The 25,248-nt window shown below is 46.3% G+C and overlaps 1 protein-coding gene across 3 annotated transcripts; it reads right to left on the minus strand.

The window, feature by feature from the left end:
- Window positions 1-993: 993 nt before the first annotated feature.
- Window positions 994-24,983, minus strand: si:dkey-191m6.4 (rho GTPase-activating protein 22). 3 transcript variants are annotated; one of them, XM_037463031.2, is made up of 10 exons: window positions 24,789-24,983; window positions 18,119-18,318; window positions 15,121-15,208; window positions 9,188-9,316; window positions 5,696-5,903; window positions 5,437-5,569; window positions 5,290-5,363; window positions 5,081-5,202; window positions 4,012-4,972; window positions 994-3,642 (listed from the first exon to the last, which is right to left on the minus strand). In XM_037463031.2, the coding sequence occupies exons 1-10, from the start codon at window positions 24,829-24,831 to the stop codon at window positions 3,420-3,422; spliced, it is 2,181 nt and encodes a 726-aa protein (XP_037318928.2). In that variant the 5' UTR covers window positions 24,832-24,983; the 3' UTR covers window positions 994-3,419. The 3 variants fall into 3 exon arrangements, with proteins under 3 accessions (XP_037318928.2, XP_037318929.2, XP_037318930.2); XM_037463032.2 differs by lacking the exon at window positions 24,789-24,983 and adding an exon at window positions 21,231-21,293; XM_037463033.2 differs by lacking the exons at window positions 15,121-15,208; window positions 18,119-18,318; window positions 24,789-24,983 and adding an exon at window positions 11,681-11,916.
- Between the last annotated feature and the right edge of the window lie 265 nt (window positions 24,984-25,248).

The following is a 25,248-nucleotide window of genomic DNA, read 5'->3' on the forward strand; positions in this document are numbered from 1 at the left end:
CTCTGTTAACTGTCTCCTGAAGGTAAAGAAAATGTTTGGTACTGTCAATCCATGTTTTTCCTTTTTTTTAAATTTTTTTTTTTTTTTTTTTTTTTATGAATAAGATCAAGTTTAGTTCTGTGACTTGTTAATAGTCATGATGTTGCGTAATCAGTCTCACCCACCCAACGGGTCGGTCGGCCTAACGCTTTGATGCGGACATGTTCTCTGGGTCTAACGGGGCCGGCAGGTCTTCCGTTGGGGACGCGGTGAGGACAATAATGTTAATGAACACAAAAAAGACGAGTGAATACCTACAATAAATCATTATATGTACGGTGCTGGTTTGTTATGTTTGCTAGTGAATCCAGCCATGCAAGTAGTTTTAAGAATTCCTGGATCTGCGCGTCCCCAAAAAAAAAACCCTGCAACCAACAAAGAAGTGCACTACTAGAATACATGCACTGGGATCTGATGCCACCTTTGAAAGAAACAAAAAAATCATGTACTGCAAATAAAAACAAAAAATACACTTTGATCTGTGGTTATGTTTTATTGTTTTCCGGTATTGACAATTTCCATTCAATTGGAGTAGGAAGTATCAAATTATTGAATGGGATGTAAATCTGGTTAATCTGCAGGCCTGTCTCTCCTCTGGCCTTTCTTTCCAACCAACCCTCCTCCTATACCTGCCATAACGGCCTTCTTGAGCCTCACCAGTCTGGTTCCAAGTCATGCCACTCAACAGAGACTGGCCTTTGAGCAACTCCTCACTGCCAAAGCAGCACCTGTCCTTATACTTGTCGATCCACAGATCCTCTCCAGGCTTACCGGGTAGCCTGGAGAGGATCGGTGTCTGCACCTTGTCCTCTCTCCACTGGGGGTTCCCAAGGCTCTTTCCTGGGTCCCCTCCTCTTCTCTTCTCTACGTCAACCGTCTCCGCTGTCATCCACCCACATCGCAATTGGATCATGCTTCTGTTTCACTGTCATGCCATAGATTAATGAGACCTAATTCAAACTGTTTGTCATCTTTATTTCCATACATGTTCATTCATTACAATAGTAGCGATCTATAATAAATAAGCACCATAGATAATCGTTAGAGCAGTAAGGAACATTTATCCTCAGTCATGAGATGTGCACAATGGGATATAAATATTCCGTTAATCTTGCCCTAGATTTTGACCATCGAGTTGTGTGCTGGAGGATAATTACCTTGTAAACCTGTGCAATCAAAGATGGCAATGCATTAACATTGCCTTTGTTTCTTTATAAAATCTAAAAAGGAAACAATACACTCACATTGTCCAACCAAAAGCACACTTTCACTTAAACGGTGTGTCAGGCCCTTTATAACTAAGAAGCATCACTTGAACCACATTCTTCTGATTGGTGAACATACATTTCCAACAATCTAACCACATGCAATCCTCACAAAAGAGATATCTGCCGCTCTTCATTTTGCAAACATATAATTAATGTGTAATACATCACATTGGTAAGTAAGACAAGAGAGTAAGACCATTGGAGTCAGGGTTGTGGGTCGGAGAGCTGAAAGCCATCAGCCATTAACATTTTCCAATTTGCGCTCTGGTAGTTTTTTTTTTTTTTTTTGTCTTTTTCTTCATAGCTGGTTTCATCAACAACATTACATTCACTACAGGGATACATTCTTAATTTCAGAACTTCCATTCAATTCACTTTTTACGAAGAATTGGCACCTACAAGGGAGATCAAGTTATTCAGCTGCAGCAGTCTGTTGCCATAATACAAACAACAACAATGCAGCTACTGTGTGTACCGTGGGTGAATTTATTCACTACAACCCCCGGACAAGCCAGCAATGCTGCATTTTTCCTTTTTTTTCGAAAAAACAGTTCCCCCGAAGGCACAGGCAGGAAACTCCATTGTTTCTGTGAGGGCAGTGCTCAGCTTCATGTGCCAAAACCAACATTGCTCCCTCTTGGCTGCGGGGCCGTCCTGGTCACAGCGAGAGAACAGCTGAGACGGTCCAGCTTTGGTATTCGCCGTGTACTGCAAAAGGCCCTCACCTACCGAGCCACGTGTCCCGTGTCCTGGGCAGAAAATGCTTGGAACAATTGTTATGTTTTGTCCCTGTTGTGTTGTCTGTACATAAAAAAAAAACGGTGCAACTGACATCTGTGCCATCGAATGGACATGGAGGCCATGCGGATGGTGACGAGGTGCAGAGGCACTGGGAGGGCCTGAGGAAAAAACAAGGTAAAGAGGCAGCTGTCGCAGAGGTTCCCGCCCCATCGCGCCTCGTTTGGAAACTCTAGCTTTCTAAACCTGCTTTTTGTGTTTGCACGTTGAATTCTACAGTCCAGTCAGACGTCCAGGAGAACACACTCTGCAGCACGCACACAAGGAGGTGGAGGAACTTCTGCTGTACAGTTTATCGGTCAGTTTACTCAGATTTTTTTTTTAAAAAGCAAAAAAGGGTTTTATAGACATAGGTTGTGAGATAGCTGAGAACCTCCCCCCCCCCAAAAAAAGGATGCAGGTGATTTAAATGCAGTTTCCGATGCATTTCAGCAACATTGTCCTTTCAGAATAAGTAAACCTGTTAATCTGGCTGGTTCACTAAACTTCTTGGTAAATTAAATGGCAGTAACCCTCCACTGACGACCGAGAAATGTTTTTTTTTTCTTCAATTTTGCTGAAATGACTTAAAAAATGAACAGCACTGCATTTTGGGAAATGTATTTCCTGTCTTGTTAGAATGAGAAGCTGGATGCTGCTCTTATGTTTGTAGGATGCTTATGGGTAGGGGCGCCTAATGCCCTGGTTTGTTTCAGCCATCTGCACAAACATCTCAACAACACTAAAATCAGCCTACAAAATATGAATATATTCAATAATCTTTGCTAAATACAAGGATATATTATTAACAATTAAATAGCTAAAACATAATAATAAGTTATTTTTACTGATAATGTTAAGCAAATTGCTTTCTACATCCTGCAACCATGAGACCGGTTTTCAAACATTTTGTAAAACTCTTGTGAAGAAAGAAAATGTATTTGCCAAAATGCATCACGTGTCCTCAAATTCGATTCAGTTGTTTGCATCAACACGGCCTCTCAGGAGTCTCGCAGCTTCATTCATCAAGTGTCCTGTAAAGTAGTGGTTACAGGAGGAGAAACCGTGCTTGGCTTGCACCAGTCTGCAGGCTTCTGTACCTGAACTGGTCATGTAGTGGCCTACACAAGACAAAGCCCAGGACTCATTAAGAAGAGTGATCATGTGATCACAATTTGATGTCTACTTGACTCCACGTTTCATTTCAAGCATGCGTGAGAGATGCTCCATGAAGACGAATCCTTTTATTTTCTTCTTTTATTTTTCCCTTTAGAGTCCCTCTCTGCCCCCCCCCAAAGAATAAAAACCCTCACCACTTTGGCCCACAAACCGATTTTAAATATCGCTAGTCCTCGTACCCAGGGCCAGATCTCCTAGCGTGAAAAAGAAATCCTCCATCTCCTTCTCCAGGAGCCGGTTCCGGTTCTCGGCGTCCTCCCGCGCCCGCTCCGAGTTCCGTAGCTTGATCTCCAGCATGCGTTGCTTCTTCCTCTCCTGCTCCATCTCCTGTTCCAAGCGCTCCATCTGCGCACACAGGGCAGCACTGGACTCCTCCAGTCTGAGGAGACGCAGCGGACCACACAAGAAGAGTTTTTTTGACCTTCACACATTACATTTTGTCGACAAAATGCGTTTTTCCACATAGAAATGAAACCATCCTAGAATAATAATGCGTCTAACTGTTAAGGTAGTTTTGATTATGTTTATTCTTATTCGGAAGTACTGAATGACGTTTTTAAGAAGCTTAGAGGTCTGGACGATTTGATGAAGAGTGTCTAATTTATTCCTTAAAACAACCATTACTATTTTGTATTATTAAAGTGTCTCTCCAAGGAGACACTGAGGATCAGTTGACGTACCGTGAAAAGTCTTGTATAGTGTCCCTGATGATGTCATTGTAATAATAACATGAACCCCCCGGACTCACTTTTGGTTTCGGATCTCGTACGTCGTCTTCTGTTTCCTCAATTCGTCCTTCAGACCCTCCACCAGGCCGCTCAGCGTCATCGCCCCGTCTCCGTCCTCGGAAGTGATGATGGAGGGCACCCCGGGCGCCGCGCTCCCGTTCTCGCTGCAGGCCGCGCTGCTTCCGCACAGCTCCATGGCTTCGCAGCTGTCCCGCGCGGGGCTCGGGTCCGTCGCCGCCCCTCCGTCCGTCTCCCTCTGGCTCTCCATCCACTCCGCTCGCCCCCCGCCGTCCCCCCCTTGGCCGCAGCGGTGGTCGGCCGAGGGCTCGCCGCCCGAGTCGGGGACGGAGATCTCGCAGGAGGACGTGGACCACGGCGTACTGGCGACGCTCGGGACGCTCCCCATGCTGGAGGAGGAGGTGACGTTGTCGTAGGTGGACAGCCTCTGCGAGGAGCCCGTGGAGTCCCGGTCGCGGGCAGACCGCTCGCCAGACGACGTGCGCCGGTGTCCCCGCAACGAGGACAGGCCATTCATCAGCCAGTTCCCGCCGCCGGAAGGTACACTGGCAGCGTCGGCCGCGGATCCGCCTCCGCCGCCGCTCGGCTTGCCCGAGGAGCTTTTGAAAGAGTATTTCCAGGAGGGAATGGTCTTGGCTTGTTTGCTCGGGCTGACCACTGTCTCTCCTTTCCCCGACGGAGAGCCCAGCTTCGGTCCAGGGTTCTGGGTGGGAGTGACGGCCGCACACAGTTTGGCATCCAGAGATGAGGCGCTGCTGTGCAGTTCTTGGTCGGGGTTGGACGCCGGGCAACTCTGGAGGTCTTCCTCTGAGATCCAGGCTCCCAGGCTGCGATGCTGAAGCTGAGGCCCCTGGGCCGGGTCTTCGGTTTGGGGTACGCTGGAGGCCTCCTGGTCCCTGCCTGAGTAAAACCGGTCGTGTTCCCTGATGAGGATTGTCATCAGGTGTTGGACCAGGGAGGTGCCTTTGGATCGCAGTCAGAGTAGTTTGATGAAATTAACATTGTGGTGTGGAATTTTGAGTACACTTTCGAGATGGTTTGCTGTAACTTGTCAGGGTACATGGCCCATACCTTCCATGATGGTTACCGGGTCCTCCATCTTGGGTCGAAGAATATTTGGTCCAAATACTGTGGCGAGGTTCTGGACGCTCATTTTGTTCTCACTGGAGTGGGACTGGACCTCATCGAGGAATCTGAGCAGATTGCAAAGTCAGCATTACAAAAACAGATGGAATCGTTCTCTAGAGGCGATAACACTGTGAGATAAAAAAAATACATACTTGCATATGTATGTGAGGAGATTGTAGTTAGGGAGAGGTAGAGTGTTAACTTGCCTCCCGAGCTCCTGGACCCCCTGACAAAAGAGTAAACTTCTGTTAGGCAGACAGACACACACACACACACACACACACACAGTGTCTACCCACCTCCTCCTCATCTTTGGCCAAAAGTTGTGCACAGTTCAGAAAGTCTTCGTATTTGGAGAAGGGAATGACCGGTTCAGGCAGCTCTCGCAGGTACAACTTCAGCAAGGATGCCACCGTGTGGACATCCGTGTTACTGCAGGGGGAGCAGAAATGAAGTGTGCGTGTGTGTGTGTGTGGGGGGGGGGGGGGGGGTGGTATACGTCAGCTGTTGGTTCTCTGAATACTTTTTTACAAAGATAAGCCGGTGTACCCCGCCTACCTGTCCAACAGAGGCTTATCGCCGCAGTCAAAGGCCTCCTGCAGCTCCTTCACCAGGTTGGCCTGTCCCGGCATCCGAAAGAGACCCTCTTCATCCAGACCCCTGTCCCTGATGAAGTCCACACACTGCTCCACCAGCAGGGGGGCCAGCCGGGGGCCAAACTTCTTCTCATACTGCACAGTGTCCTCTAGACGCTGACCAAATATCCCTGGAGACAGATGGAGCACACACCATGTTGCCAATTCGGGTCCATACGATTATTTTCATCCACTGACGGCACTGGGCTATATCGGTCTGGTAAGACCTTTGGGACAATTGTTTATGTTTAAGACTTTGTGGGCCCATTGGGGGTTTTGTATTAAACGTACAAGTGAGTCAATTTGTCCACGTGAAATCATATTGTTGAGACGTGGAAGCGAAATGAACCGTACAACACACAATAATAGAATGAAGTGCAACCATCAGAGGTCACAATTGAATCCACTGTTTGAATTTGAGTCTGTGTGGCCTGGTGATTGTTGATCCCTTCTGCTCCTTTTACATCCCTCTAATATCCTTACTGCTTTTAGACTAAAGCCATATGGGGATATTTGTTAGTGAGATGAGTCTTTGTGCAAAGTTTTAACTCAGCAGCCGGATGGCGAAGCTGATTGCACCTTGAAAACCTGTGCTTGAATCAACATACTTTTATTCCTCATGGGACTCAAAAAAACCTTCAAATTTACTAACATCTTTTAACCTCATGGTTAATTTGACCCCATCAATTTAAACACCCAAAAAATGATCATAATTAGCTTTTATCCCCAGGTTTACGCATGAGGAACTTTGTGCTAGTCTGTTGACTACCTAAATAAAAATTTCAAAAAGACACCCACCCCCTTAAACATCCAGAAAAATCTTAATCTGGTTAATCTGCGGATAAAAATAAATTGTCACTGATTGACATACCATTTAAAAGAGAGATCATTTTCATAATATCCATTCCTGTTGCTTTGCCTTTTGACTTGTACACTCCTGCCAAATTGAGCAACCCAACGTCGGCTTGCAAGTCAGTCACACCCGCGTCTTTCCAACTCTCCCCATAAACGCCTGCCCTCTAAATTTTTCATTTCAAGTATATGTCCTTTTCGATTGATGTGTTCTGAAGAACTCAAATGCTTTTATGTCATGGACTCGGCTGACAGCGTATCTGTCGGAACCTGGAACCATTTTGATGACATCATGAGCACTAAGACGGACCATAATAACTTTCGTACACATTTTTGGAAGGTAGAGTGTTTGCAGGTTGAGAGACAACAGGAGGGGTAACCATGAGGGTCTTATTCTCATCAGGGGAGGATGCCTCATAATCAGGGTCCTGCTCAACATCATGCTGTCTCAGACACATTCTCTTACGTCATTTTTGTGCTCAAAGAGCTGTGACAACACCTCACTGACAGAAAATCTTTCTTTAGAAGTCCTTTTCAGTCAAGAGAGATAGAGCAGAATAAGAAAGCACCACGTGTTGCTTGTAGATTGTTTGATACTATCCTGCAGGTGCAGTCAAATTGACCCCAAAGAACACTATTGCGTACATGTGACCAGGACATTGAAAACATATCATCATGTTATTTTATATTTACCAAGTTGTCCCCGTTAAATTAGGAAAAATAAAGCAAAAAAGTAATCTTTCAATTGTGAAAAAGTAGCCTAAAGTACTACAATAAACTATATTAAAATGAATGGAAATAACTGCCGAGCCATGGCTAGAACTCTTTGATTGGCTCACGACCCCGTTAATTGTTACCTGTTGATTGGCTGCGGCCGTCCGACAGCTCGCGGTACTCGCAGTAGTTCACCGAGCAGGAGCCACACATCAGCCCGGCGCGTCTCTCATACACCCCCAACACACTTTTCACCAGGTCCAACCACTCCGGTTCAGGCATTGGACTCCGCCGGGTGATCGAGGCCCCGGGTGCCCGCGCTCCCGCACAGCGGTAACGAGCCGCGGACCGGAGAACCGGCGGGTGGTCGCTCCGCGTGCTGCTGTTAACGACGGGCTGCGCGAGCTGGCGACACATCTATTCTGGACGGAGGTACCGAGGGACGGGGCCACCTCCCCGGTTAACATGAGAGGCAGGCTGTAAATATGAGCCACCCAGCAGGGGGGGAGCTACAGGATCCAGGGGCCCCATCCCCCATAGAGCTGGGCCCCCAGGCCTCGTTTATGATAAGCAGTATTTTTTTTCCTTAATGAAAGCAGCATCAACTAAAACGAAGTAACTGAAGGAGGCTAAATTATTAACTATTTTCAGAGTTTAGGAACCATCTTCAGAACCTTTTTGGAAACTTATTTTAGAAACAGAATATAACGGTGATGAACCAGAGGCACAATCTGTGGCAGACCTTGCAGATAACTTAACAAAGGATAAAAGTAGCTACTGCATTGGATGACCACTCTTTGCGTTCATTTGATTCACTAAAAATATTTATTACAAATGAACTGTTTAATTGCTAATTTGAAGTAAAAATAACACCACTTAACGTTTTCTGCTTGCTGTAATGGTCGGACATTACTTTGGCCTATAAACCTTGAAATTTGCAGAACTTGAAAAATGCATTATTCAAAACTAACGATGAATACAAATCATAGTTTTAGTAGTTGGCACCATATTCCTCCTCCGCCAACAGAACTTAAACCGTAATAAATAAGTTTCAAATGAGACCCTGTGATGTTAAACACAACTGTATATAACCGGTATGTTTTTCCACAATTGCCTCCCTATTAATATACCACTCCTTTTGTAACGTAACACCATGCTGTTCAGCTGCTCCATGAGTCCCAGTTTACAACCACGCCGGCCTCGTTATATTTCTGGCCTCCCATCAAATCCACTAGTTAGACAGCCAGATCAGAGCGGACAGGGTGAGAATTAACCACAGGCTCCCCGGTGCATGGATGGGGCATGTAGACCTATTAAAAGTCCAAGACCCTCAGTTTGACTTTGGTCACTCCTCATCCGCTATTTTTGAATTTCCGGAATGAATTGATGGTAAAACATGATCACATGTCCCCAGTCAGGTACAGTAGTCGCACACTAGAAATAGAGACATCGGGGTGTGAATTTACTGCAGGGTTAAGAAATGAGACGGTAAGGTGGCACTATGTGTGACTCACGCTGTCTAATATATGGACACTCCAGAGAAGGGTAACCGCAGACTTTGCGGCCGAAGCCTTCAAGGGGGGGAAAAAAATGAAATCTTCCTCTCTTCTACTATTGGCTATATAAAAGATTTGAGTCAGGAATATTCTGTTCTTTCAGTAGATGGACGTCATCTTGCGTGTTTCGATATGTTGTTCATTCGGGCTTCCCGCTCTCCACATTTTGTATCAGAAAAGCCGAGAGTTTTCATTGTAGCCCATTCCAACAAGGTCAAAACAGGCTCAAGGATACAACTCCTTTGCCATGCTCATTGTGTTTCTTGTGTTTCAGTTCAAAGGTTCGGCTTTACCTCCTCCAAATGGCGCCCAGATGACTCGCCGTATGGCCTTGACCCAGTCATCCATGTCCGTCTGCGAGTTGGCCATCAGCAGGAAGGACTCGTGGCTGATCGGCGCCCTGTCCTTCTCCCCTGTTGCACCTGCCGGGACAAAGGAGGGAGGGAGGTGAAAACACAAGAGATAGAAAATATTTATTTCCCAGAACACTGGTGTTTATCATAGAAAAAGAGCTTGAAAAAGAATCATAAAATAATTTGGATTAAAAAAAAAAAACTGGTCTGTATGTTTTAAAGTGCGGTACAAACTAGTCCCTCAGTTTTCAGCAGTGAAGATTTCTCACCACTAGATGGCAGAATCAGCTCGTATATTTGTACTCATACCCTTCTTTTAAATGACTCCGGCACCATTATTTTAAGGCATTTAGCTGGTGATGCACAGCGTATTTTCAGGAGTGCCGACGTGGGATGAACCTGATTTCCTAAATTACCTTGACCTCACAAAAATTAAGCCTCAACACATGAAACCCAAATCGTGTGAAACATGATCATCTGCTCCATAAAAACTGCATTAACACCACATATATTTCCTCTTGACCCCAACGCCTTCCGCTGCTCACTTAAACAACCTGGAGGATCTGTTGTGTGTTTCCAGTTTGTCCGAGCCATTAGTGTTGGATGGTGTTGTTGTCCCAATCATTAAGCTGTGAGGAGGTAATCCAAATATGAACAGAGGTGCCATAAAGCCAAGTGCAATCATCCCCCAGCTTCACAAACTCACACGGCCCTGATGAACAACACTGTGGTCTCCTGATGGGCTCCGGTGTGAAAATAGTCAACAAAAGGTTTATTTAATGCCTAGTGTGTGCACCAATATGCACAGTATAATCTGAAATGACTTTGCCCTTTTTGAAAAGAGGCCAATTAACGTACCAAGTGGACGCTCAGACATTACGGAGCCATGGCACATCAAATACTTCCACTTCAAGGTAACAGGCCCTGATAAGACATGAAACCACATGCGTGCACACCCATGCACACCCAGAAACGCTTCAAATCCATCCCAGCTTAGTCATCAGACACCAAAAGTATAGTCTGGGTGGACAAGGAGTACAAATAATCCATTTGGAGCCAATAGAGAGAATACTGAGTGCAGGCACACCTCCACCTCCAAAAGCCGCTTTGATCGCCTCAGGGGGGGGGGGGGGGGGGGGTCATCAGACAGATGCTGACATTCGGGCCACAGAGTGACTGTCTACAGCATTTGTGTGTGCACCTTGTGAATTCAAAAATAATATGTATGACATTTAAGCGCTGAAGATGTTATAGCTTCGGTTTCGCTTAAATGTCAGACTGCCGGTAGACGCTGCTAAAGAGATGAGGACAGGTGATACGACCGGACACAGAAGAGGTAACATTCATCGGGTTGATTTCCTTTCTTGCCGTGCGAGAGGTAGTGCACCTTTGACTATGTTAAAACGCCCTCTTTGGCCTCACTAGGCCAAGTCCTCTTCCTCTCCTTCACTGTCCAGAGGGCCACCGAGTATTCAAGCACATAATAAAAGCCTTTCTTTGTTCCACTACCTTTTGGGACAGGACGGCCATGTGAGCTTTCGGACGTCGTGCCACTGTTGCGCCAGACTGGCTGCGCGGTCACATGCCGGAGGCGTGATTCTCGGCCCTTACCGTGTAGCATGTAGCTGCTTTATAGAAACAACTATGCAGTAACCACTCTTGTGAAAAGTGATGCCGTTTAACAGCGCTTGGTGTCCGTCCCTCAGGTCCCACCCCTCGTTAATAACGTGACTGATGATTGGGTGCTGTGAACCGCCTCAGGCTTAACTATGTACGACCTCCTGCTGTATATTTTTGGTTTGTATGAGAGAGAGAGAGAGACATACAATAATCCTTTACTTTGATCAAGAAGTGGGAAAAATAGATTGTTACGCTTCAGTACTTTTTTCTTTATACAATGTTAAAACATTATAGATTGGATTAGTTTTTACTGGACGGTGATGTGCTGTAAAGCAATAACAAACGGTGTGAAGTCACACAAAAACCGAGACAGACATTTTTCATATGTGGCCGAGGGTTTTTCATTCAGTACACAGTGCTGTGGACACAACAGGCTCCAGCCTCTATACAACACATGACACTCATTTTCAGGATATGTAAACTTCCTTGTGTAATTACTCAACCAAATACTTGCCTTTTCTTTAATGCTGGGCTACAATTCATCCATCCTCACATTCAAACTTTCTTGGGTTACTGCCAAACTCTGCACATAAAGATTTTGTTGAGAGGTCCAATAATCTCAACAAATGGCTTTTCTTGCAAAAAAAAAAGCATTGACGAGGAGCCAGGACCTTTTTTTACCACACAAAAAAGAAGCCATAAAAAAACGAGGTTGTATATCAGGTGCTTGCATCAATCTCAAAGCTACTCACGCGCTCCGACTCCAGCCCCAACCGCGCTTGTAAAAACTCTCCAGCATCTGTTTCCCGTTACCTTGGAGACGTTGTTTCTTCAGTCCGTCCGGTTTGCAGCACGCCGGCCCCATGTCTGGGCGAGCGGAGCAGGGACCGGGCCCAAAACCGCAGCACGAAGCGGCTCCTCCGTAACCGCCGCGCCCGCTTGCAAGCGGGTCAGCTCGCAGGTAGCACCGACGGCCAGGACCGGCCAGTGAGGCATGCTCGACGCCAGCGGGCAACCAAAAGCTGTCAAACGAGTCCCACTCCCCGCCCCTTCACTCATTCAATCTCTCCATTCATTCACCGTTCTCCTCCGGTTCTCTTTCATCCAGCAGTGTGGGCAGCAGGTCCGTTCCCTCAGCCCCCCTGGGGAGAAACAAATCCCTCAGGAGGAATGTAACAAGGATCCTCTCTCTCTCTCTCTCTCCCTCCCTCTCTCTCTCCCTGTGTGTGTGTGTGTGTGTGTGTGCAGTGGCGGGGGGAGATGGGTTGTCCTCCGATCTCCGCCAAACAAACTTGCACGCACACTCGCAGCGGGAAAACAGACCGCGCCGGTCAATCTCTGTCAGATACCGGGCCGTGCAGAGTCTGGTTCCAGGAACATACTTGCGAAATCCGTTTTGGTTCAGAATACTCCCCAGGCTCCATAGCTTCATCTGAACTAACTAACAGACGCAGGCATAACTTTGTAAGTATTAACCCAACAGGCGGGAGCTGCTAGAGGTTGTAATTGGTCATTGTTGAATAATCAACAATGGAAATATACTGTTGAAATGTTTTGGCCATCATACTTGGACAGGCATATTGCATGTTCCAGCCATAAAAATGTTATCAATCAAAAGTTCAAGGTAACAAAACGATTCCTGCCTTCTTGTGTTTGACGATGAAGTTAGAGGCTCAATTAGAAACATTTTGAGAAATATTAAACAGCTTTTATATTCTGCAATCGGCCGACTTCCCGCTGCCAAATTTATGGTTTGGCAGTGCTCTTGAGATATTGAGACATGTGCGTCTAATATCTGCCACCAGTAGAAACGTGTATAGTTACAAAATCAACAAGCATAAAGTAGTGAGCTTCAAGATGAATTAAAACGTTACCAAGTGAAAACCTGTCTGAAGTGAGCACATCCAGACGTCCTTTCCTAACCAGAGCAGGACAAAGGATAAGGAAGGTACCTTGGACACCCTCCTGTCTGAAAGTCTGTGCTGACAGCGGGCATCCATCTTTTCATTCATCATTGACCCCTCCTGCTTCAGTCCCTCCACTGTCACACAAGTCCCGCAAGAAGCCCTTCATCACAGGATCAGATAGCCACAGGCCCGTGGCTCACCTAAACTACATGTGGTCATTAAATATGGTGTTGGCCTACCTGAAGGACACCAGAGTAACACACCACATCCTACAAAACGTTGACCCTCCCAAGGAGAGCCGTATTCAACAGCTTCATCCTCAACATAAACCCACAAGACCACGAGCACTGGTGCCCCAAAAGGATCTGGGTTCTCCACAATGCTCTTCACCCTACAGCAACAACTGCACCTTAGGGGAGCATCCTCAAACTGATGTCACAGCTGTTGGTCTCAACTCCTCAAATGGACTTCCACCACAGATACCACCGGGAAAAAGTCACGGGATGTACTTCGTGCAACGGCAATGAAGTTCAACCGGACTGTGAAGTTCGCTATACCCCCCAAGTATAAGTATAGCGCAAAATATGTCCCAACCTGCTCTCCATACAGGACGCACATGCCTCCTGACTCCGGAGGTACGGGGGGGGGGAGATCGCTGTATAACAACAAAGCAACTCATTCTGAATTTATTTCAGCTTTCTGTTAAAAATAACTACATTCTTTGTTTTTACTTTTAGTCTGCTTATTTGTCTTTGAAGACCAATAACGAGACATAAGACATAACTCAACAGCAAAGTATCCTTTAAAGTCCTTTAAACATTTCTAGCAGAGACTATTGTTCATCAGACCTTCACGCAAGAGACTACAACGTGTCTCGACCCGAGGACATTTGGAGCCGGGAACCAAATCACACAACCTGACATCCCGTCCTTATTTAAACACTAAAGATTCAAGGACTCATCGCAAAGCCTTAAAAGTCACTCCTCATCTTATCGCCGATGTCTGAGTGTCAGCCATTTCTCCGGCTCTCCTTTTTCCTCCCCCCCGGGGAGGCAATGAAAGCACATGAGAGCGGAAGGTGTAACGGAGCTTCAGTGCTTGTTGAGCTGGTGGCTGATTAGTGTTGGCTCAGAGTTTCCAATAAGCTGCTGCCTCTCTGTTTGAAGCTGTGCTGCTCAGTAAAAATTGGCTGTAGATGTGAGGAAAAAAGGCTGCAAGACATGACTGGACACCATAATGACCGTCTTAAAAAACGGGAGGATGCGTCATCCTCTGTGAAGCGTTACTTTTAACACAAAGTGAAGTCCAAAGTCTCAAAGTCTATTCATTTCATACAACGCGGGTGGGTAAAGCCGATTACATGGTGGCCAAAAGGAGCAGAGGAACTCATGGAGTTCTCCCTGAGGGGCCTGGAAATCTAAAATGATGTGAACAGCATCACCAGCATCAAGTTGCCATGCATGGAGAGAGTAGCCATTTAAACCCTAAAGGTTTCTTCAGGTTAAAATGAACATGCAAGTCCTTAACGCTTTGACCCGCCTCCTTATCTTCATCGAGTTCCTCTTTGCATCTTTCCCCCATCTAATTACCCTCCTCCCCGGCGGACTGTGTCTTCCCTCCGCCCTCACCAGGGGTTCTCACCCCTCTGCAATGTTGACAGGCCATAAACAGAACACACAGCCACTCGCGACCCCGTGGGCCTCCTCCAAACACAAGCAGAGACCTCGGAGAAAACAGGAGAGAGCCCGAACAAACCGGACCACGCGACCCCGGAGCGCCCCTGCCGCCGGGCGGCATCGATCAAAAAGACTTGATTTTGAGTTGGGACGTTTAGTTCTTGGGTTGTTGAATGGACGTGTCAAGATAAAAGTCCTCGAGAGCCTTTCATCCAGCTTTCTGCTCTGTTTGCCTTACCATTGGTCAACGGTTGTGAGATGCGCCGGCACGCAGCAGTTTGAGATGATGGAGTGGCCGCTTCAGTTACTATTCATTTTATGTCACTCTTCACAGGAATTGTCAGCTAGAAATGTGATACTCGTACTTGACCCATCACTAGCCCTACGGTCATGCACCTTAACATAACGGGATTACACTACAGGGCTAAGAGCGCTCCCTGCTGTCTGAATACAGAATAGCAACTTCCTGTTTCAAACATATATTTTTCATCATGAACACAAATTAAACAACACTATACATACTTACATGTGTGCATGTATTTGTATGTACAATATACTATATATATATATATGTATCAAGTTTACAATGTGCCAAAATTATTGATACTATGGCAACCATAGGTAATTGACAGCGAAGGGCAGATGCATGGGAGGAACGGGGAGAGCTCACCTGGTACAATCTCAAAAAGGTGTCTCCCTGGTTCGTCTGGATTGGCTGTGAGTTCGTTGACCTGGCAACCCTGCAGAGGTATACAGCCCTGAAACAGAGAGAGATACATTCAAATATGAAATAAATGTAAAATGTGCTTACAGTCTGTCTTTTTATCACTGTAAAAATGTAAAGCATGCAGGGTAATACGTCACTTTAACGGAAGAGACCTTTCTCTGTCCCCTTTGTTGTTCTTTTTAGCTTCCTTCCCTCTTAGAATGTTTTGATTTTGTATATCTATAGCATTTGAAACAGATGTTATGAGCAAATCTGTGACTGATAGGTCGAAGCTCCAGGAGCTCTACATCTAGGACTGATGTACAGTACATGCGTTTATAGGACTGTCCCTCTCTGGCCTCTTATTCTACTTACTTTCTCTCCTCCCCCTGTTCCTTACGTCCACCCTTCCCATCTCTCCACTCTTAACCCCTCTCAAATTTTAAGCAGCTTCTCCTGTGATTGAACAGGGACCCACACAGATTATCAGAATACATTAACAAGATCAATACCCATTTAGCCCTGAGAAGTGAGCTGTGAAGAGATGCCAGCGTCTGTGGGTCTGCCCCGTTAATCTGCACGCTGGCATCCTCCATCAGACGGGGAGGGGTGTCTTCCAAAGAGGACCGGTCTGTCGCCAACATTAGTCGCCATGGCAACAAATGGAAGGGGTGGGAGTTGTGCATGGATGGAGCACAGGGGCAGGGCAGGAACCCGGGGGGGGGGGGGGAGGTGGGGCTCCCAAGGGGGCTATGTGCTCGGAATAACATGACTGTAGCTGGAGTAGGGATGAATGAAGGAGGAGGCAAGACGTCAGCCGAGAACACAAATCACGCAGTGAACAGTGTGAGATGAAAATGTAGCATAGACGTCCTTTGATACGCCTCGGCCCGGTTGGAGAGCAGAACTCACGCCCTTCGCCGCCATCAATACGGAACTGTGCCTCGCTGACTGAGCCCCAGACCACGCCCAGTTCAAACAGCGCTCGACATCCGCGTTGTCTGCGCGCTGTTATCGACTGGTACAATGTGCGAGTGGGCCGCCAGTAGAGACTCATAAACCACTCAGACTACTCCTGTTTAACCAGGAAGATTCCCATCAGCTGTCTCCTCACAAACCCGAGCCGACAATGGACCCCGGTCAAAGCGGCAGCAGTAAGCCACTGCAGAAGAAGGAACCCGAGCACACCAGGTTCTTTGCTCACAATCTCTAAATCTGAGGGACACGGTGGGTCACGTTGTCCCTGTGATTAAATGTGATTTGTAGATCTGTTATTCAAGCCTTCTCCGGGAAAACAGGAAGTGATGGGCTTCATGTTTCTGGCCTCATGTGTGGTTGTAGAGAAAGAGCAGCGTATTACATGGACAGGTCTTCTGAGCAAGATCGCTCCACCACCCAAACTAAAACTGCATACGTACCTTTTTGTCTTTAATGAATTGCGGCTGGATGCTGACGTGCTAATGATCCACACCCCCCCCCCTGCGTTTTTGTCTGTTATATCTATTGATTGTCCGATAAGTGAAGTCCATTTGCTCTGCACGGGGTTCATCCCCACAAGATAAAAAGGAAAAGACAACCTGTATGGATCCTACGTGAGTATCGCTCCACCTTCAACCAATTAACACATTCTTTTATCTGTGTGTGTGTGTGGGGGGGTGGGGAACTGGGGGGTCTGGTCTTGTTCTGTTGCAGTGATTTGCAAACATAACCCCCCCCCGGTACTCCCATCAAAACCCCCCTCCACTCCTGCTCTCGCAATTTCCATCGATTGGAAGATGAGAGGGAGAAAAGGGCCAGAGTGACACTTCCTCACACATCCTGCTCTCCGGGGGGGGCTGATTCTGTGAGTGTATGCATATGTGTGTGCGTGTGTGTACGTGTGTGTGCATTCAACCACGCGTGTAACTCGAATCCACTGAGAGGTGCAAATCAATATAGGCCGGATGGCTATTGGCAAACTCTGATTAAAGACAGTCTGTCGAAGCCCTCAATCAGTCCGTGTGGAGTGGGTACCTGTGTGTGTGTGTGTGCGATTGACTCAAAGACAGGGATTGCAGACGTCTGCTGCCTACATGGAACGAACAGGAGTCATGCAATGTGAAGACTGAAGAAAAAAAAGAAAAGTGTCAGGAATGGGATTGCCCCATCCCAATATGGTTTTTATGGCCATGAGGTCAGTCCAGGTAAGCTACCTTTTTGCTTTGCGAACATCAGTAGGGGGCGGGGTTACTCTGCGAAAACTGTCATGGTGGTATAGTAATGGAGCACATGCTGCTGTTCTTATCAACTAAGACGCAAGGGACTTTCAAATGAATTACCTGCCAAAGCTTGAATTACTTAATTAGTTAATACAGTGAGATAATTGGGAAATGAAATACATGTATGCATGCAGTGAGCATGCCATACCACTTGTACATCTAACCTTATTCTGGAGACAGTAACGTAATCTAAATAGAAAGTCAGATTCATATCAAGCTGAATCCAGTAAAAAAAAACATCTGCTGCATATTTTGAGAGCAAGGAGTGTTCAGGCAAAATTTACAGTCTCCGCTGGAACACTTGGAATGGAATACTCCACCAACTTAGCATTCTTCCTCTTGGACTTGACGGCATTAAAAAGAAGAAGAAGAAGGAGAAAAATCATCCTTGTCCAGGCCTAGAACACCAACCTCAACCGATCCAGCTAGCTAGTTACAGCTAATGGAGCCTCGAAGTGCTCGCTTCAAGAAGCAATGCGCTGCAGATGTTTGTAAGATCACGTCTTTCTCACTCCATCTACAAAACTATTTGCGTGTTTTTTAAAACGAGTAATCTTTAGTTCCGACTGTCTACTCGAGTGACATCACTCGAGTCAAAAGTGTGGTGGTGGGAAAAAGTGTGGTGGTGGGAACCCCTCCACCTGATAGACCCAAGCCAGGGAGCAGTGACTGGGTGGACTCCTCAAACACGGCCCAAGTGTTACCTGTGGTTTGGTTTCTTCCTCGTCTTTGTAGAAGAAGAGCTGATCCGAGCGCAGCACGAACCAGCGGAGCTGCCAGTTCTTCATGATGCTCCGCTGCTTCTTCAGCCAGCCGGCTTTCAGCGCCCCCTCCTGGAGGCTGGGGGAGGCCGGCCGGCATGGTCCCCGGGAGACTTCGCCCATCACCATGCTCTTGGACCTGGCTACAAACACACACACAAAAAAAGGCTTTTCGGTCGGCGTGTGCACAGGCGGCGCCGCGGGGGACTGGGCAGGGTTAAAGGTGATTGATTTGGTGGTTCTGCTCGATTTCTTCCGTTGCCGTGGCGCGTGTCTTTTCATTTTCTCCCGAACAGAAGCTCGCACTGCCCCTCATTGTGAATGCTCTGCCAGACACTTCTGTCATGAACACACACACACACACACACACAACCTTCTGCCCCAGGCTGAGACGTCTCTAGATGAAGGCGGAGTGGGACCGCAGAGAGGCGGCAGGCCCAAATAATAACAGAAAGCAGATAAAAAAGAGATTGCTCTGGGGGAGGGCACGCTGCGTGCACACACACACACACACACACACACAGCCTCAGGTGACAGGCATCCCCTCCCTTCTTTTCAGAGGTGCTCGGGAGAGACTCATTGTGTGTTACTAGCAGATAGAATGGTGGAGGCGTTTGAGCGGGGATAATAGGCCCACATGGGACCGACTGACTGGCTGGCTGCCTGAATCATCCTCAACAAACGCGTGTAACCTGAGCTCAGTCAAGGACAGGTTTAACAGGGAGGGGGTGGCAGCTCTACAGCCATGTCTTAATGTGACATCAGCTTTGCCTCTGCAGGGAGACTGTCCTTGTGCAGCTGTGCGAAAAGCAAGATTCAAGAGAGAGCGCCGTGTGTCATTTTTGATCCAATTTGATCATCTATCAAAGATTAAACGTGGCACAGAGAAAAAATAACATGGCACTGATTTTATATATATTTTATATACTGTACATATGTATCCACTAAAGGAAGTGGTGTTAAACTACAATATACAATAAATATGTGTGTGTGTGTTTGGACTGAATATTCCTAAAAATGATTTCCTCAAACAAAGACCAGAGGTCTCTCCATAGATTTTGCATTCTTGGAGGCACCACGGCAGACTCAGGTGTATCTGCGCCCATCTCAGTGAGCAACGGGGTTTCGTCAAGGTGCTTTCATCTGTTCTCTTGTTCTCTAAAAGGTTCAAAGAGCATTACACTGGATTTATGGTGATATTTTCTCATGACTTAGTAGTTCTGTCTCCGGTGCCGGCTGAGAGCAAACGCTCAGTCTGCTCAGGATGGATGACGATCAATGCCCTACGCTAAAGCCAACACGCCGGCACGTCAACGTCACATGTGTACAGAGGAGGTTGAAAGAGCCCGCTGTTGGCGTGACGTAAGGTTGAAAAGCATGTGATGTGTGTGGGATGGGATCAATGTAAGGCACGGGACTTACAATACATCAAAAGTGTCTTCAAAGGATGTCACTTTAGGGATCTATTGGGTTCATACGAATGAGAAAAGACCACCCGACTGAAACAAGAGCTACCTTCTGGGGAGGCAGAAACAGAGATGCTATTTGATGATAATGTATAATTTATAGAAATCAATTGTGCAGACATTCCCCCTGCTGCTGTGTATTACACACACACACACAAAGATGATCAATGTTCTGAGGGGCCAGAGGGAAGAAGGGGTGTGTGTGAAAGGGCAGATGGAAGAAAAATCAATGTTTCTATTTTATTGTCTCATCTCTTTCTCCAGCCTACAAATAGCCTGAAGGAAAAGGCTAGAGTCATTTTCATTTCATTTCGTTCAAGCCTGTTGATACTCCGAGATGTGTTGAATGATCATTTCTAAAGAAAAAGTTGTAGCTTTTTTATGTCACCAAAGTGGTATGTTTTGGTGTAGTGGTTTTATATATGTAAAACATAAAAAAAAAAATCAACATGCACACTGCAATAAGCCAAGTAAAAATGGACACCTGAGTATTCATAAAACAAATGGCGACCCAGGTAAGATATCAAAGGCTATTAAACTAAGCAACAGCTTTGATTAAATGGATGCCACATTTGCCAATTTATTTAGCCAATGGCTAATTATTTAGTTGGTAAAATGTGCGACTCTAAACAAGTAGAAAAAGTGGTTCTGCACTAAGGACAAACATCTGTCTCATAGTATGCTAAATGCTCCATTCCGTGTAACCAAAAGCTATGTTGGTTTACCTTCCACATAACATACTGTCATCTTATGAATGAGGAAATGAGAGCATTGGCTGGAAACATTAAACCTTGCTCTCTTTCTCTGTTTGGCCGGTTCTACCTTAGCGCACCTCGTTTGTTCATCGTGTGAATTGGCGCGATGAACAAACGAGGAAAAAGCAGTTATTTCCACACTCCTTTCCCCCCCATCCATCTGACTCGCTCTGATTCTTCCGTCCCTCCTATGGTTCAGCGCTGCTGGTCCTGTTGAATCAAAGCTCTGTTATTACTGAGAGCACAAAGAGCACACAAAAAGGATCCCTATTCTCATCTCTGGCAGCTCATCTGAGCAGTTTTCGTAGAATAAATTAGTTCTGGAATAAAAAGGCACATTTCCATGAGCTATTTGAAGATACAATTATTTCCATTTATTTTGCAAAGGATAATTAATGCATTGTAAAGATGTCTTAATTGCTTTTTTGCAAATGGGTTAATGCCTTATTGGTGGTTCTATAAGCCTTAAATAAAATGTGTTACATGTTCAAACAACAACAAGCTAATGTTGGAGCTCTCTTGGCTGCGTCTAAGACTCACCATGAATGAACTACAATCCAGTGTAAGGCAGATAATTACACTGCATGCATGCATACACTGTAATACAGTGTGTCGTGTCTTTTCTAATGCATGGCATATTTTGAGTTACTATGGTTTGAAAGAAAGGTCACAATTCTTGGAACAGCTTCCCCACTTCTGCCTCAATAAATCATCTCTTTTATAGATAGAGAATTCAGAAATTTAACTTGGCTCAAAACGTGACGGCCGAACCCCCTAAAACGCCGGCGGTGTCTCACTCTTTCCACCATTCTCGCAGCTAAAAGCGCCACTCACCTTCCTCTCTTTTGACCCGTCTTTCTTTCCTAATCACATGACCTTCTGCGTGTCTTTCAATCCATAAAAGAGCACCACTGTTCAACACTTCAGCCGTCTGGATCTCACAGAGGACGGAACATACACGGGGGCCGATGAGTCATGCCTGAGTCACAACAGATATTTTGGAGAGTGTGTGACTACCCAAAGCGCCAGTTTGGACCGTTGTCTGTGAGTGATTCAGACCTTCCTTCTCTTGGGTGGAGCTGCTCTGTGGTCACTTGGACTACAATGCTGTAAAAAAAAAAAAGGCTCTTTACTTTATGCATAATCACTGCAATTCACCTAAACAGAGAGCGCTTTGAGGCTCAATCGGTCACAATGATAGGTTACTCAACATCATCTATTCCTACACGCGTTTTTATCGTGACGTACCCCGATGAAAATGAACCTCGATTGGCCGTGGAAGAATGAACCCCGTGGCTTGGTGGGTGGTGCTGCTGAGTAAACACTTTGTTTCTGTGAATTGTGAGTGAAGTCAGAGTCCAAACTGGAGTTGGCATTCCTCGTGTCCTTTACATTATTTCATTAACATTTCACGACAAACTATATGACTTTTGTTACACTTTAGTTTAGCTAGCTTTGACATTTTTCCAGTTTTAGAGCATGTTAGCGGTTAGCTCACCAACTACAGTTGCGCACCAACTTTACATTACATGCCATTTAGCTGGCGCTTTCATCCAAAGCGACTTACATTGCATTATAACCCATGCATTACATTTTGCCGGGGGAGCAAGTAGGGGTTAGCTGTCTTGCTCAGGGACACTTCGGGGCAGCCGGGGATTCAAAACGCCAACCTTGCGGCTCCCAGCGCGCCACTACACTCACCCCTACTCAACTTGCCCAGTTCAGCTGGGCATCTATAAATTGCCAATATGTGAGGTTCTGTAGATCCGCTCGATTTGTCCAAATGCAACATGTCCATGATTTATCCGTCACAGAAAGTGACCAATGAAATCAGACACACAATTATTTAATTCATGACAGTCCGAGTGCTTCTGTCCAAACATGTAAGTTAGCTTTCTCTCACTCTCTCTCTCACACACACTCACACACAAGGTCTTAATGCAGTTTGGAGATGTACTTTTATCATCAGCAGTAAATGGAAGTATGGCTGCCGTGCACATCACAGAGAAGCCGACCATTAGCATGGCGATGCAGGTACTCCACAGTGGCTAGACAATCCTACGCTGAGGACTAGATCACATACACACAAGCGTGCACCCGGGCATGTTGGAGGAATTCAATTTCATTAATCTGGTTGTTGTGTGGTGATTTATGTCTTGTGGAAAATGGCTGAGAGAGTTACAGGTGCATCAGTGCGTGGCTTCCAGTTAGCCTATCACTGTTGATTAATGTGTTAACCACTATGTGTGTGTGTGTGTGTGTCTGCGTCAGCTCTCTTTGATGAGCCAGAGGTGTGGCCAATAGTATACAGCCCTTATGTGGAGACTGCAGTGGAGAGGAACTGATGCACAGAAATGCGCATATCCGTTCATTTCTGTGCATTTTATTGTCTCCACATGCTCTTTACACCGAGTGCATCAGCGCGTGTGAGCGTTTCCTCCAATGCGGCACGCGTGCTTTTCACCGACTGGTCGTGACGGTGTTCATTTGTATGCCATGGAAAGGCAGGGTGTCGGGGGTGTTGCTACATGTGCAGGACTTTGATCACAAAACCATGGCAACGCAGATCAGAAAGACACAGCGAGAGAATGGAGCAGCTGACATGTGGGCAATCAAAGCTGCCGTGGATGCTGTTGCCAAAGAAAAGTGCAACGAATAAAAAAAACGACACGGCTTTAATATGTAGTCGGTAGTGGCATTTATTAAAGCACGGATGTCCCAACATCCCTTGGAGCAGATATCGACGATACCTTCATCGCTTGTTGGAGAAGGGCTTCTGCTGGCATCCTGGATTAGTGGCGTTTTAGTCAGAGAGGCAGTTCCAATAATGAGGTGCTCTGATAGAACAGCGTGATCTCACAGTAATTTCCCTACCGCCTGGGGGGGGTGGATCCAAATCACCATTTGGGAAATTATGTTTAAGCAATTTTTCCCACGTTTTGGGAGACAAACACATTAGCTTTCTTGGTTTGACTAGAATATTAACACTCTCCATGTTATTTGCAAATTTACATTTTTTGGAGAATAAACAATTGGAAGTGGAACTTAAGTGAAAAATATAGGCATGAGAGGCGGTAGGGGACATGGTGTCACCATGTAGTGTTTTAGCTAACCTTAGAACGCAGTCAGCGCATCACTGGCCTTCCAAAGTCAATCATGAGCTTATAAAAAACTATATGTAAGCTTGTGAGTTTTCACCTGACCTTCATGTAACATGAGCATCACAGCCACGCCTGATCAATAAGAGAGAAAAACATTTCTCTCATTGATTCGTCATTCATTGGAGTGTCCTCCGAGAGTCAGACAGCATTGAGTCGTCTCGAATGTCCTACGCCCACTGGTTGGTGTTGCGTCCCTCTCTTGACCTGCTTTAACCTTGGCTGAGTATAAACTACACTACTACGTCGGCCACATCCCGTCAGCAGTGAAGCCGCGATCGCACAAGGCATGTTGGGAATGCTTCTCACGCAGATTAATAGATCCACTTCACTCTCTTCACTTTTCAACCGTGTTAGCAGACAACCACTCAATACACTTACATTTGGGATTTAAAGAATCTTTTGTGCATATGGTCGTTTGTAACTGCTAACAAAGCACTTTACTCACTAGAAAATGTACCAAATACAACTGGTGTTTGTTATAATAACTTGACGCGGCGCCACCTGATGGTTGTAATTAATTAAGTGGCTAATTTACGAGATAAACAGCGTGCATCACACCGAATCATCGAGCCGGCTGAGTCCGTTCACAATCTATGCAAATACAAAAATTAATCCACTTTGCTGCCAATTTCATGGCACTGCAGCGCGGAGGATTCACGCGCGCTCTCCATTCTTACGAACTATTCATTTAATCCTAATCACATCCAGCTGTATAATTGCAGTCATGGAGATTAGTGTCAGGGATGTAAACACAAACACACACACATGGACCTATTTATTCATCCATCCACTACAGAAACACACACACACACACACTGTACATGCACTAGTGTGAGCACACACACAGCAGCAGCTGACAGCAGTCTGATAGTGATGAAACTAGAGATGCTGCGCGCTCCTCCTAACAGAATTCCCACTAGCAGCGCAGGCCAGCTGTAGTAGAATGCTAATGTGCACGGGTGCTTCCCTGCGCCGGTACACCTCGCGCTTCATTCAGAAATATATGCGAGAAGAATAGATGGAGCGGGGGGGGAGGAAGAGTGTTTCTGCAGACATGCTCTTGTGTATATTCTGAATCCTAAGAGATATAAAAAGCACTTTATTACATCAACATGTCTTTTTCTAAAAAGTGCAGGTAAAGCATTTCTCATACATCCTCTCATCAGATGAAGCCGCTGCAGTGTCGCCGCGGATGCAGACGCTGTAGATGTGAAGGCAAACTGAGTCCTACCTCTCCTGGTCTGTCTGATCTTTGGGCTCAGCATGGCTGTCATTGCTGGTCCACGCACTCTCCTCTCCGCATGTTCCTGTACATCCACGTACCCCACCCCGGTCTCTTCCTCTAGCCTCTCGGTCCTCCTCTTCTCCCGCTGACCTTCTGCAGTGCGTCCGGCAGCAATAGGGGGGCGGGAGGAGGGGGTTGGGTGAGTGAGGGAGAGAGAGAGAGAGGGGAGGAGAATGGAACGAGGTGGTGAGGAAGAGGTGGGAGGAGGGGGAGCTACCCCTTTTATTTTCCCTGCGCACACGCCCAGTGGCCTCCACCCCTCCCTGTTACATTATTCATATCGCTACATCCGCTTGGGGTTGTTGATGGCAGAGGAGGTTTCTTTTTTTGGGGGGGGGGCGGAGAGCGTCGTCCTCACCGGCTAAAAGATGCCTTGTGTAAGTTTTGTCATTTTCTGCTTCTGCTG

Source organism: Pungitius pungitius, chromosome 21 (genome assembly GCF_949316345.1).
Source record: "Pungitius pungitius chromosome 21, fPunPun2.1, whole genome shotgun sequence".
NCBI classification, from domain to species: Eukaryota; Metazoa; Chordata; class Actinopteri; order Perciformes; family Gasterosteidae; genus Pungitius; species Pungitius pungitius.

Bases quoted from the DNA above. Each gene is read 5' to 3' on its own strand.
- si:dkey-191m6.4 (XM_037463031.2), bottom strand. From the start codon at position 24,831: ATGACAGCCATGCTGAGCCCAAAGATCAGACAGACCAGGAGAG. The intron at 5,203-5,289 runs GTATGTATTTTT...CAATCTGCTCAG, and splicing joins CTCCTCACATACATATGCAA to ATTCCTCGATGAGGTCCAGT. The intron at 3,643-4,011 runs GTGAGTCCGGGG...GCGTCTCCTCAG, and splicing joins TACGAGATCCGAAACCAAAA to ACTGGAGGAGTCCAGTGCTG.